Source organism: Narcine bancroftii, chromosome 4 (genome assembly GCF_036971445.1).
Source record: "Narcine bancroftii isolate sNarBan1 chromosome 4, sNarBan1.hap1, whole genome shotgun sequence".
Taxonomy (NCBI): domain Eukaryota; kingdom Metazoa; phylum Chordata; class Chondrichthyes; order Torpediniformes; family Narcinidae; genus Narcine; species Narcine bancroftii.
Window position 1 is genome coordinate 13,331,993 of NC_091472.1, and position 14,672 is coordinate 13,346,664.

The 14,672-nt window shown below is 40.6% G+C and overlaps 1 protein-coding gene across 5 annotated transcripts in view; it reads left to right on the forward strand.

The window, feature by feature from the left end:
- The window catches only part of LOC138760338 (mitogen-activated protein kinase kinase kinase 21-like), a 126,881-nt gene that overhangs the window by 69,776 nt on the left and 42,433 nt on the right, over positions 1 to 14,672 (forward strand). For all 5 annotated transcript variants that reach the window (XR_011355546.1, XM_069930787.1, XM_069930791.1 and 2 more), the window contains exon 2: positions 2,030 to 2,210. Coding sequence is in view for 4 of the 5 variants with exons in the window: in XM_069930787.1 (XP_069786888.1) it covers positions 2,030 to 2,210 (181 nt within the window). In the remaining variant the exon portion in view is untranslated. The remainder of the gene's footprint in view (positions 1 to 2,029; positions 2,211 to 14,672) is intronic.

Here is a 14,672-nt window from a genome sequence, read left to right on the forward strand (position 1 = left end):
TGTGGTTAGCTGCAAATGTATATAAATGTGAATGTTGTTCACTGCTTGGTGTTCTGTTGCATTGTGCCAAGTGAGATCCACATTCCATGTTAAGAACATTGCTCTTGCTGTGTGTCTATTACATGTTTGTGTAGTCTTGTAATCTTCTGTTGACCTTATTAATTGGAGGTGGCTTTTTTTTAATGTTGGCATCCATTGCAGCGCAAACCAAAAGTACAACTGGGACTTAAAATTCTGGTATATACTGTCGTGGGATTATGTGGTATTTAAGTATTCTTTTTATAGACAAAAATAGTGTAGAAATTCACTAGGTCACTGATACTGGGATATAGGTAGCTCTATGGTGGTATCTGCTTTTCCTACTTAAAATAGACATAATGGTGGCAGCATTTCAATAAAAAGCCTTTAACTGTTAGACGATGAAAATTTGAAGCAGAAGAAGGCCATTTGGCCCATTGAGTGCTCCGCCATTCCATCATGAGCTGATCCATGTTCCCACTCACCTGCTTGCTCCCTGTAACCTTTGATACCTTACTATCTATCTCTGCCTTAAATACACCCAATGACTCCACAACTGTCCATGGCAGCAAATGTCAGGGGTTCACCACTCTGGCAAAAGAAATTCCTCTGCGTTTGTTCTAAATGGGTGCCCTTCAATGCTGAAGTTGTGTTCTCTTGTTCTTGATTTTCCCCTATCCTGGAAAACATCTTTGCCGTGTCGGTTCTGGCAAGGCCCTTCAACATTCATAATGCTCTGTGAAGTTTCCTTCCCCCCCCAAATCTTCTGAACTCCAAGGAGTACAGTCTAAGAACTGTCAAATGTTTCTCATGTGTTAATCCCTTCATCCCAGGAATCATTCTTGTAAAGATGATACATGGTTACATATCTTTTTTTCTGCACGTGTGTTTTAAAAAAAGAACAAATCTAAAGGCCTCCAATATATTGAGTAATGAATTGGATGTTCATAAAAGCATTTTGTGGGAGTCTTCAGGACAATGAACTCATTAATGACCTACTGAGTTTCCAAAGCACTCTGGTGCATTCCACTCGACCCCAGCATCTGCGGATTTTTTTTGTTTAATTCCCAAGTTTGAACCACATTCTCATTATAATATTTGAGAATCACTTTCAGGTCAGGTCCATAAAAGTACTCATTTAATATTTATTTTCTGGTTTCAACAGAGATTCTTGTGCATAGCTTGAAAAGGCTGTGGGGAAAAGTAGGCGATGGAAAACAAAAAAAAAAGCTGGAAATACTCGAATTAAAAACAAAACTGCCCATACTCACCAGATCAGACAGCATCTATGGAGAGAGAACCGGGGTTAATTATTCTGTTAAGTTTTATCAGAACGGTTTCACTGTCTGAGAAAATTACCAGTGTCTCAGGAGCCTGGAACAATTGTGGAACAAAATTTATTTTGGTTCAAAGAGCTGGACCACTTATAAAAGATTTGTCAGAATTCTTAAAATGCAGTGAGCCCAATTAATATTGAAGTGGCCTGTTGCATAAGTTTGTGGAAAATGATTTCGATTCAGTGTCTTGGCTTTGCAGAAGTATTGTGGTACTATCAATGGCACATTTTCCATTTAAATTGTCATTCCAGATTAATGAGCTATTTTAGGTTCTATGAAATCAGATACATCTTGCCTATCAACTGTTCACTGTTTGGCCTTTCCCCCTTCATGAAATATCACCCCATTTTTACTTTAGTCTCCATGAAAGGACTTGACCTGAAATGTAAAAAAAACAGTGCTGGAGAAACTCATCATTTCAAACCGTGTACTTCCTGTAACAAAGATAAAGATACACAATCAGCGTTTTGGGCTTGAGCCCTTCATCAAGACTTGTGTGTTTTACTCTGGACCTGAAATGTTGACCAAACATTTCTACCCATGTAGACCTGCCTCACCCACGTCAGCAGCTCATTGTTTGCTTTTGATTTGTTTTGTGATCGACGAGGTTATCATTTCGAAGCATGTGCTTAAAATGCTTTTCCTGTCTCTTTCCCACATCCCTATCACCCTAGTCTTGCTATTCGAGAAGATTGAGAACGATGATATCGCTAACAAAACACTGAAGATTACGGATTTTGGCTTGGCTAGGGAGTGGCATAAGACAACTAAAATGAGTGCAGCGGGTACTTATGCTTGGATGGCGCCAGAGGTTATCAAATCTTCTTTGTTTTCCAAAGGCAGTGATGTCTGGAGGTAGGCACAATTTTGAATTAATAATGCACTGCACTATTGTGCTCCATTGCAATGTTTCTTTTTAAAATATACTTTTATTGAGTTGCATATTAAATGATGGTTATGTAATGAATCAATTGTATACAAGCAAATACATACCAAAGAGCAAGTTTATATTTGAATATTTTATTTTTGTTTTTTTCCATAAATGTGGAAGGTAAACTCTCCAATATATAAAACTTACAAAAAACAAAACAAAATGAAAAACAACCTCTCTCCCCTCCCGTTTAACATTTCACAATGTAGATCCACACGCACCATCAGGGCTCACATTTACGTTGACCATTAAAAAAAAATTATACAGGGAAGTCGCTTGCATTTATACTACAGACCATCTATTATTGTCCTTTTATTATTATAGTTATAATTGGGCTCCTATATGTTCCACATATGGCTGTTATATCTTGATAAATGTTAAGCTATATAAATCTTTTTCCATAGGTATGGAACTATTCCTCTCAGCAGTCCAAGTAATCGCAATAAGGCAATAACGCTATTTTAAACAAATGAAATTTGGAATTTAGTTAATTTATTTCAGTAACACTTCCCAAATGATAAAGCTCTGGGTCACCCGTGAAGGCCACCCCCGTTAGCTTTGTTAATATTTCAGTAATATCCTGCCAAAAAGGTCTCGCCTTCACACAGAATCATGTAGCATGTAAAAACGTTCCTGTTTCAATCCCACACCTAAAACACATTTCTGATATTTCAGATTTTGATTTAAGCGACTTCTGTGGTGTGAGATATAATTGGAGTAGGAAATTATATTGCACTACTCTGTATCTTGCATTTATAATTGATGCCATGCTATCCGAACATCAATCAGACCAATGTCTTTCCATTATTGCAACACCTCGATCCAACTTGCATCTCTCTCTCTCAATCTGGAGAGCATAGTACATCTTGGTTATAAATTTAGGTGTATTCCCCAGACAAATAGTTCGATCCATTTCACTAATTTCAGGTGGGGCCCCTTGGCTCCCATCTTTCTCTTAGGAATGATCTTAGCTGGAGAGAAAAAAAGTCCCATTAGCTATTCCATATTTATTTCTTAATTGTTCAAAAGAGAGTTAGATAAGACTCTAGTGGGCAAAGGAGTTAAGGGTTATGGGGATAAGGCTGGAAAGGGGTACTGATGGTAGTGATCAGCCATGATCTGTAAAATGGCGGTGCTGGCTCGACGGGCCGAAGGACCTACTCCAGCTTCTATTGTCTAATTGTTCAAAAGACATAAGAGATCCTTCCCCATAACAGTCATCAATATATCTTATTCCTTTGTCAGACCATGAATTCAATATTTTGTTACCCAGATTTATAGGCAGCAACATATTTTTACATAATGGTGTTCTTAGTGATATACCTGCTTTTTTTTCCCCGAATACACTCATTTATTTATTGCCACATTCTAATCATAGGGTCTTTTTTATTACCTTAACATTTCACTTGTAAATAAAGTCCTTCGCTGTCCCCTCTTTTATTGAATTCAATCCCATCCAGATCCAAGAGGGGGGGGTGGGGGACTGTCTCCTTCAAAGAAACATGATAAAAATCTTGCTTGTGTTGATAAATAATGCTTATTAAAATCCAGAAGTCTAAATCCTCCCAATTCCAATGAAATTCTCGGCACTTTGTTATTCCATAGGAATTGCCTTATATAATTATTTAAATAATTTTTTAGGTTGTGCAATAGGCAACGATTGAAAAATATTCAGTAATCTTGGAATAACCTTCATTTTAATACAATTTACTCTTCCCACTAAAGAAATTGGCAAATCTTTCCACTTCTGTAAATCTTTCTAACAGAGGAGTGTAATTACATTTACTTAAGTTCTGTAAATTATTATGTCATTCCTAAATATTTGATTCCATCTATCTTCCAGTTAAATCTACCTTTTTGATATCTTTCATAATCAAAATTCATCAGTGGCATTATCTCACTCTTGTCCATATTTATTTTATAACCTGATACTCTTCCATATTTTTCTAATATTGTTTGTAATTTTATCAAAGATTCAGCTGGGTCAGACACATATAAGAGCACATAATCAGCAAATAAACTAATTTTATGTTCTTCCTTCCAACTTTGAAGCCCTTAATATCCGGATCTCTTCTTATAACCTCCGCCAGCAGTTCAATTGCAAGGATAAAAGGTGCTGGGGACAGAGGACACCCCATCTACTCAATCTACTCAAGGGAAAACTGCTGACATCTGATTATTAGTTATAATTTTGGCTTGTAGTTTTTGATTGCGTTTTTACCCAATTTATAAATGTTCTACCTAGACCAAATTTTTTATTTATTAAATAAAAAGCACTCTCAACGGTTGAATGCTTTTTCTGCGTCCAGGGAGACTGTTAAACTTGGATTCATCTTTGATTTTGGCGTATGTATGATGTTATATAGTCTACCCAGACTCTATGAAGAGTGTCTTCCTTTAACAAATCCCACCTGGTCTGTATGTATTAATTTTGGTAAATATTGTCCCAGTCTACGAGTTAGTGCCTTTGCCAATATTTTATAATCATCGTTCAGAAGTGATATAGGTCTATACAATGAGGTTTTTAATTACTTTTCTTCAGTAATATGTAATTATAGCAGTCGAGAAAGATTCCGGGAGGGTCTGGGTCTCCACCGCCCGGCCCAATAAATCCATCATAAGAGGCATCAATAAATCCATCCTCCCCTGGAAATTTGTTAGCTTGTAAAGTGTCCAAAGCTCTCTCAATTTCTTCTCTTGTGAAAGGGACATCTAATTCAACCCATTCTTTATCTTCTAATTTTGGAAGTTCTGTGGCGACCCACATACCAGCAAGTGAACTGGGTCCCAAAATGGCGGATGTCCTGTGGAAAACGCAGGAAATTGACCTGCATCCAAAATCTTGGCTGATGGTGTCACTGGTGATGTCACTTCCTGTCCATGTGACAGAAGCAGTGATGTATGTAAGCCCAGCATCCAAGCCTGGAGGTGTTAGTCTTGCGCTGGACTCCACAGCATGTACATCAACTTCCCCATGTATACATCAACTCGACAACAAATTATAGGAAGGATATCAACAAGGTAGAGAAAGTGCAGAGAAAATGTTACCTGGGTTTCAGCATCTAGATTTTAAAGAAAGATTGAGCAGATTAGGTGTTTATTTTTTTGGAGCATAGAAGGTTGAGAGGGGATTTGATAAAGATATTTAATATTATGAGGGGGATAGATAGTGTTGATGTGGATAGGCTTTTTCCATTGAGAGTAGGAGAGATTAAAACGAGAGGTCATGAATTTAGGGGCAAAAGTTTAGAAGTAACCTGAGGAGGAACCTCTTCACTCAGAGGGTGGTGGCTGTGTGGAATGAGCTTCTGGGAGAAGTAGTGGGGGCAGGGTCAATTTTGTCATTTAAGGAAAAATTGGATAGGTATATGGATGGGAGGAGAATGGAGGGTTATGGGCAGCATGCAGGTAGGTGGGACTAGAGGAGAAGACTTAGTTCAGTGCAGACTAGAAGGGCCAAAATGGCCTGCTTCTGTGCTGTAATTGTTATATGATTATATTGTTACAGGACTTCACGTCCAACCTGCAGGGACCTCACATCTTTTCCAAGGTGGACCTGGTCCAGGAGTATCATCAGATCTCGGTCCACCTGGATGACATTCCAAAAACAGCTATTATACACCTTCTGGGTTTTTTGAATTCAGGTGGATGCCTTTTGGGCTCAAGAAAGCCAAGCAGACTTTCCAATGTTTAATGGACAGAGTGGGACTGATCGCGACTTTACCTTCATATACCTAGATGATGCGCCTATCATTAGCTGCAGTCATCAGGACCATTTGTCAGACCTGCGCAAGCTTTTCGCTTGTTTGAATGAGTTTGGGCTGACCATCAACCTGGCCAAGTGTCAATTCAGGTTAGCGACCATTGATTTTCTGGGCCATAGAATCGAGAAACACGAGCAAAGCCACTACTGACAAAGGACGAGGTGATCCAGGCATTCACTAAGCCCAGCACAATTAAAGGCTTCCAGGAGTTTGTTGGAATGGTGAACTTTTATTGCTGGTTTTACCTTAAGCGCCTTGCATCATGTGACTCCTCTTCGCCCTGGTGTCAGGCAAGGCAAGAGATGTTACTTCGGACGAAGAATCGTCGGCAGGTTTCGAGAACGCCAAGGAAGCACTGGTTAGTGCTGCATTGCTGGTCCACCCAAGAACAGATGTCCCTACAATCCTGACAGTGGATGCGTCCAGCATGGCAGTAGGAGGGATGCTTGAACAGTACATCAATGGGCATTGGAAACCATTGGCTTTCTTTAGCAAGCACCTAAGACCACCAGAACTCAAGTAAAGTGTTTTTGATTGAGAATTGTTGGCACTGTACCTAGCTATCAGACATTTTCTGGTTCTTTCTAGAAGGCAGGCATTTCACAGCTTTTATTATCCACAAGCCATTTACATTTACCTTCACTAAGGTATCAGATCCATGGTCAGCTCGTCAACAGAGACATTTATCATATATTTCTGAGTTCACGACAGTCATCGAACACATCCCAGGAAAGGCCTATACAGTGGCAGATGCACTGTCTCACCTGACCTTAGCCCAAGGAGTGGACTACGTTGAGCTCGCGAAAGCACAAGCAGACGAAGAAATTCCACATTACGGAACAGGAAACTCAAACCTGCAGCTGGAAGAGAAATTCCAGTAAGCCTGGGGAGTTCAAACTCCTGCCTGACGTATATACAGGTCATCCTCGCCCAATCATTCCGGTGGCCTGAAAGCGGAAGGTTGTTGACGCAGTAATCCAGTATATGAAGGTAAAGTTGACGCAGTAATCTGTTGACAGAATGACTGTAGCCAACAGATTTGTGTGGCATGACCTTCGAAAACAGGTCAGCAATCGGGTGAAGACATGCACTCATTGCCAGAGATCCAAAGACTCACTACAATATTTTGAGCCAACATATTGGAAGTTTGACCACATTTGGACATTGTAGGCCCCCTGCTGGTGTCACGCGATTCCTATTTTCTTCTCATTATAGTGGATCGGGCCAAGCTATGGCCAGAGGTGGTTCCACTGGCAGACATGACAACTGACACCTGCCCCAGGGCCCACATTTCCTCCTGGATAGCACGTTTCAGTCTGCCAGCACACATCACATCTGACGGGTGCTCATTTCATGTCAAGCCTGTGGTCAGCAATGGCCACCCTACTTGAAACAAGTTGCACCACACAACTGCGTACCACCCACAACCCAATGGACTAGTAGAAAGGTTCTACAGGCATTTGAAATCAGGTCTGCGAGACTTAACTGATTTGACGAATTACTGTGGGTACTCTTAGGCATATGAATGGCACCCAAGGACGATATGGGTGCTTCATCAGCAGAGCTGATGGTTCCAGGAGAATTTGTATCAGACTCACGAGGACAGGAGGAGATGCAAGCTCCACGAGAAGCTCAGTTCTTTAGCCCCCATACCGACTTCTCAACACGGTCAGGCCAGATCCTATATACCCCAGAACTTGCAGGACTACAAGTGCGTTTTTGTACAGAAAGGAGCACACCAAGTGTCTGTATGAGGGTCCCTTCGAGGTACTAAGATGTACATTTGGACATCGGAGGTAAAGAGGAAGCTTTTCAATTAACCCCCTCAATCCTGCCCATGTGGATCTGGACAGACCAGTCATGGTTCAGGCACCTCAGCGGAGAGGAAGGCCATCCAAACAAAAGAAATACGGACTTTGGGGGTGTGCAGTGGGATTGCAGGTTCTAGAGTGGGGTCATGTGGCGACCCACTTACCAGCAAGCACACTGGCTCCCAAAATGGTGGATGTCCTGTGGAAAATGCTGGAAATTGACTTCCATCTAACATGGGTTTTTAATCTGGGCTGATGACATCACTTCCTGTCCATGTGACAGAAGCCATGATGTATACAAGCCTAGCATGCAAGCCTGGAGGTGTCAGTCTTGAAAGAGACTCCACAGCATGTACATCAACTCAACAATGTGTACGGGATTCCACAACGTGTACATCGACCTCTCTAGTAGCTCAGTATAGAATACTTCACTACAGTTCCATATTTGCTAAAAATTCATCCATCTCATTTTCATCTCCTAATAATTCTGATTTGTATAGTTTCATATAATGTCTATAATATTATTTCTTTTTTATTATGTTATAATATTGCCCTCTTTTTATTGCATTTATCATCCCAGATGACTCCTCTGCCTTTGCATGTCAAGATAAAAACTTTGTGCCCATTCTCCTAACTCATAATATTTTTGTTTTAATTTTTCGTATAATTTTTTTCTGTTCGATGCGTTTGTAATGTGTTATATCTCAATTTTTTATTCTCTAATAATCTATATTTTGTAACCTCATTCTTTGATATTCATTTTCCAATTTCGTTATATCTTTAAGCCATCCAACTCTGTAGCATGAACTCTCAAGAGTTTTTGTATTGGAGACACAGTGGAACCCTGTTATAACATAATAGTTTGGGTCCAAAAAAAATCACATCGCGAAAAAAGTGGGGTTGCGCTAAATCAGGGTTTTACTACTGTCTACAATATATACACACATTGCAGCAGCAATCCCCCCCCCCCCTTCTGATCGTGGCAGTACTCATTTCCCCCCACCCCTCATTCTCAGCTAGATAAACATTACTGTACTTAATCATTTAGACACGCCACTTTGAAACATCCGCTGCGCCACAGGGTGGCCATCCCTGGTACTGCATTTTTTAAAATGGGCTCGCTTAATATCCAATCTCAAAGAACAGAACGTGGACATTAAGGGGTCCAATGACTCGTCACGTAACATCTGAATTCGCTTTAAATCAGGGCGCGTTAAATTGGGGTTCCACTGTAATTTGTTCTTTTAAGTAAGCTTTAAGCATATCTAATATTTAAAAAGCTATTATCAGTAGAAATAAGATTAGTTTCACAAAGTATTTCTATATGTCTCTTCATAAACTCAAAAGTCTTTAAAACAGTGTGGCATTGAGATACCATCTATACACATTTTCTTGTTTATCCATTATCGCAATAGTTAATGGTGAGTGATCTGATAAGTCTCGCCTAATATTCTGTTTTACCACTCTACTTTTTAAACTAGGCAGACATTAAAAACAATCAATCCTTGCATGTGAATGAATAGTCTCTTTCTACGGGGTTAAGCTGCCTCCATATATCAATCAAATTGAAGTCCTTCATAAATGATAGTGTGGTTTTTGGAGCTTTTGGCCTTGTTTCTGTTCTGGCTGACTTATCCAATATTGGATCAAGACAGAAATTGAAATCTCCTCTGACCAATATATTTTGTCTTCCTTCTCCTAAAGGCTTCATCATCATAAAAGTCCATGATTCTGCGTAAATTTTGCCATGTGCCATTACAAATCTTCCAGCTTGGTCAGTCAGTCTATTATTATCGGTGATTTCTTATTAATTAAAATTGCTACTCCGCTTGCTTTTGAGCCAAACGAAGACGATATTACTTGTCCCACCCATCCTCTTTTTAATTTAGCATGCTCCGATTTGGTAAGATGCGTTTCTTGTAGAAAAACTCTTATCTGGCTTCAATTTTTTTAGATGTGCCAAGACCTGCTTCTTTTTCACTGTCCTGTTTATCCCAAATAACATTAAGACTTTATATTTTAGCGTTCTATCCATATTGATTTTTTAAACAAATATTGTTTAACTAGAAAATCTTTTCAATGGTTTAAATAATAGTGATCTTTTACCTTTTTAAAAAAAACACATACAATGTCCCTGCCCTGACGGTGATGTAAACAGGAAACCTCGAAAGCCCACCAAAAAAAAGCCCTTTAGTGCCATCTTTAATAGATACTCTGCGCGCCATTCTCCCCCTTAGAACAGAGTTTCTATGCCGCTACTACTTTTCCCAAGTTTTCACTCTTTTCTGAGCTCTCCGTTAACATTCAAATAAAATTTCCTTTTCAACAATAAAAACAAGACAGTTTAAAAGAGTACAACTTTTACTTAGTTCTATTGTAAACATTCTTTGCAGTCTTCTTTGACAACCTTAATCTTTTCATAAACCTCCCAGGAAGCCTTCCACCTCATTCTTAGTCCTGAAAAATCTTCAATTACCTTCTGCTACTTCAACTCTCAGAGTCGCGGGGTATATCATCGATTATTTCACGTTTTTGAAATGCAATTGTCTTTTTGCATCGTCATACTCCTTCCTTTGCTTAATCAAAGTAGGACTAAAATCTTGAAAAACAGCACTTTTTCATGGTCCATCTCGGGCGGGCCATTATTTTGCTTAGAGTATTTATAAACTGCTCCCAGAATTGTCTCCCATTCCCAGTAATTCAAAAGTCTTACCAGGATTGGTCATGGTCACTGATCGCTGGCTCTCATAGGTCTGAGGTTCCAGTGATCCCTTTCAATATGTAATTATTCTCTGAACTTGTCTTCTCCCAACATGGGATCTATGTTTCAAAGAAGTTCACCGGATCTCTTCCCTCGATCCCTTCTTTCAGTCCAATAATTTGAATATTATTTCATCTGATAAAATTCTCCATGCGGTTGATCTTGTCTGTCCCACTCCCATTTCTTCGCACCTTTTTCCAAAGCTTTTAGCTTATCTTGTGTTTTTACTGTCTACTTCTGCTTGGGTCAGCAAATCTTTAATTATTTCTTTAATTTCAATCATCCTTTCAGTCATGTTTCTCATTACATTTTCAATGCCTACAAATTAATTGCTCAAGTTTTCCAATTTTCACAGGATAATTTTTAATTCGTCCCAACTGCCCAGCTCTGCCGGGGTCCACTGCTCCCGAGGTCACTTTATGCTGGTCCCTTTCGGGCTTTCATTCATTGTACCTGGCTGAGTAGAAACTTGCTCGATTTTTGTTCTTGGTTTCTTGGTACTTGTTTTGTCCATTTTTTTTAAGTTAAAAAAATCTTAATTTTAAGATTTTAACCGTCTTTTTATGGTCTTAACTGAGAGCTCGATCAAAACAGATCTGTTTAATTTGCTTTAAACATAAAAACAAGATCAATCTTTAACCTATTCTTCTTCTTTGGCTTGGCTTCGCGGACGAAGATTTATGGAGGGGGTAAAAAGTCCACGTCAGCTGCAGGCTCGTTTGTGGCTGACCAGTCCGATGCGGGACAGGCAGACACGGTTGCAGCGGTTGCAGGGGAAAATTGGTTGGTTGGGGTTGGGTGTTGGGTTTTTCCTCCTTTGCCTTTTGTCAGTGAGGTGGGCTCTGCGGTCTTCTTCAAAGGAGGTTGCTGCCCGCCAAACTGTGAGGCGCCAAGATGCACGGTTTGAGGCGTTATCAGCCCACTGGCGGTGGTCAATGTGGCAGGCACCAAGAGATTTCTTTAGGCAATCCTTGTACCTTTTCTTTGGTGCACCTCTGTCACGGTGGCCAGTGGAGAGCTCGCCATATAACACGATCTTGGGAAGGCGATGGTCCTCCATTCTGGAGACGTGACCCATCCAGCGCAGCTGGATCTTCAGCAGCGTGGACTCGATGCTGTCGACCTCTGCCATCTCGAGTACTTCGACTGTTAACTTAACCCCCTTCTAATTCTAAGCGCAGTTGTATGTAATGTGTATATGTTCGGGAAAGTTTTGATTCACGGTTTAATCATTCACTTCTCCAAGTTCACCAGTATCAGGCAATTCTTATACTGTGCACAGAGTTTAACATTTGTGAATCTTCATCTGGCTTTGGTGCTTAAAGGTAAATGGTTACCGCTCAGGAAGGTTCTTGTTGGTTTTAGAGAGAAATTTGTTGCTCGTTGGACACACAAACTGATTTCCTCCAATTAGCCACTTAAGTGTCTTTCTGAAGAAACGGCCCATCATGGGTTTTCTAAATGATAACTTCTTACAGGTCACCACAGAGTAGTTCCTCTTGTTTCCTTTATTTCAGAAGAAACACTCCAGCCAGCCATTTCCTCTTGTTAGGACTACAAGGGTTTTGAACAGGCTGAACTCTGATCTCACAATTTGTCTACTAAATGGGGCTTTTCAACAAGTGCTGCCAGCTTGGCATTTTGCTGCCTCAAACTGTTTCTCTCTCTCTCTCTCTCGCTCTCTCTCTCTCGCTCCGTCTCTCTCTCTCGCTCTCTCTCTCGCTCCGTCTCTCTCTCTCGCTCTCTCTCTCTCTCTCTCGCTCTCTCTCTCTCTCTCACTCTCTCACTCTCTCTCTCTCACTCTCTCTCTCTCACGCGCTCTCTCTCTCTCTCTCTCTCTCTCTCTCTCTCTGTTTGTTTTCTACTCTCTCTACTTGTAAAAACCTCTCCCAAGGCTCCAAACCCAATCTTTCAAAGACCTGATCAGTATCTCTGAGCCTGGACTTTATTGCCCAAACACAATAGATCAGCATTCTTCATTGCTTCTGCAAAGCCAACCAGAGACTCAATATCTAGCTTCAGCATAGCTTTTGCATTTTAAATGAAATGTCTTTTGTGAAGTGTTATTGTTTGTGAAGTGGCCTACACTAAACACCCCACAATCTATCTCTTTTAAAGACATATTTATCCATAACTATACTAATATAACCTGTAACAATGTCCAGTAAATAATTATAAATACATGCTATTAATCCACCATGAAAATAAAATCTTGCGTTAAAAGGCAGATCAAAAGCTTGGACTGAACAAAATGCCTAATTTGTAAATAACTTTAAAAAATGCCTATTGGAAAATTAAATTTGGCTGATAATTGTTTGAAAGAAATAAAATGATTTTGAATTAAAAAAATCCTTGAAACTTTAATACCTTTTCTATGCTATTCCTTGAAATGATTTTGGCACTTCTTTCTCATTAAGCAATATGAAGGTTTCACAGCTGAAGCCCTTTTCCACACAGCATCCCCTTTCCCCCCAACCCCCAGTAGACCCTGCTCACTTTTGGGTTTTCTGCCTGGAAATCTATATTAGTCCTTGAATAAAATTCACCCCTCAGGTACCAGGAAGCACTGGGCCATCAGAAGAGGTTGCATGAATTTTTACATCCGCCAGGGTTTGGAAAGTAAGAGGTGATCAAAGTTATTAGATAATAAGAGATACTTTCTGTGCAATTTCTTCTTTCCCTCTAATTTTCCATCTAACTCCCTTACACACAACACCTTCTCGCCCCACATTCTTACTCCATCCCTCACATTCTCTTACAGTGCAGTGACCATTCACTCATTCCAGCTAAGTCTTGCTGGGAACCTTTGTCAAGACGTCCATGGCTTTCTAGTTTGTCTTCTTTGGCTTGGCTTCGCGGACGAAGATTTATGGAGGGGGTAAAAGTCCACGTCAGCTGCAGGCTCATTTGTGGCTGACAAGTCCGATGCGGGACAGGCAGACACGGTTGCAGCGGCTGCAGGGGAAAATTGGTTAGTTGGGGTTGGGTGTTGGGTTTTTCCTCCTTTGCCTTTTGTCAGTGAGGTGGGCTCTGCGGTCTTCTTCAAAGGAGGTTGCTGCCCGCCAAACTGTGAGGCGCCAAGATGCACGGTTTGAGGCGATATCAGCCCACTGGCGGTGGTCAATGTGGCAGGCACCAAGAGATTTCTTTAAGCAGTCCTTGTACCTTTTCTTTGGTGCACCTCTGTCACGGTGGCCAGTGGAGAGCTCGCCATATAACACGATCTTGGGAAGGCGATGGTCCTCCATTCTGGAGACGTGACCCACCCAGTGCAGTATGTATCATTTGAACACCAAAAGTCCTTTGACAATCTTGCCTCACCACATTACCATTCCCCAAATTATTGATCCTGATCAATATGAATTGCTTCCTATGTTAGAAGCTAGAACGATACCCCACAGCACAAACCTTTGTTCCGCCAACCGATATAGACTTAGTCATCAATCTAAACCTTCACTACCTCTCACCTATAACCCTCTATTTTTTTGTGCATGTCTACAAGTCTTTTAAATGCCCCTATTGTACCAGCCTCCACCACCATCCCTGGCAATTCAATCTAGGCACCCACTACTTTGTTTTTTATTTTTAAAAAAGCAAGTATCTCTGACAGCTCACTTAAACCTTCCTCCCCTCACCTTGTACAAGTATTCTCTGGTATTTGCTACTATTGCAGTAGGGGAAAAAGGTGCTGGCTGTCCACCCTATCCATGCCTCTCCCAGTCTTGTTAACGAAAACTTTCTTCTTCACTCTAAAGAGAAAAGCCCGAGCTCTTCTCTTTGAAGGAACCGTCCCTCCATGAGGCAGATATTGAGTGAATTCCCCTCGCTTTCATTGCAGTCTTTGGCTGCTCACAGAAGACTAAGACCTGAGATTCAGCACAAAGCTGTTACCTCAGTCCCCTTCTCCCTTGCCTCAGATGGGATCAGATCTGGAATTAATGGATACAGTGAATCAGCAGGTAGTATTGCTCTTTCCAAGCTCCAATAACTCTTGATTTGATCATGGGCTTGGGTGCTATCTCTGTGGAGTTTGTTTGTTCTCCATGTGAC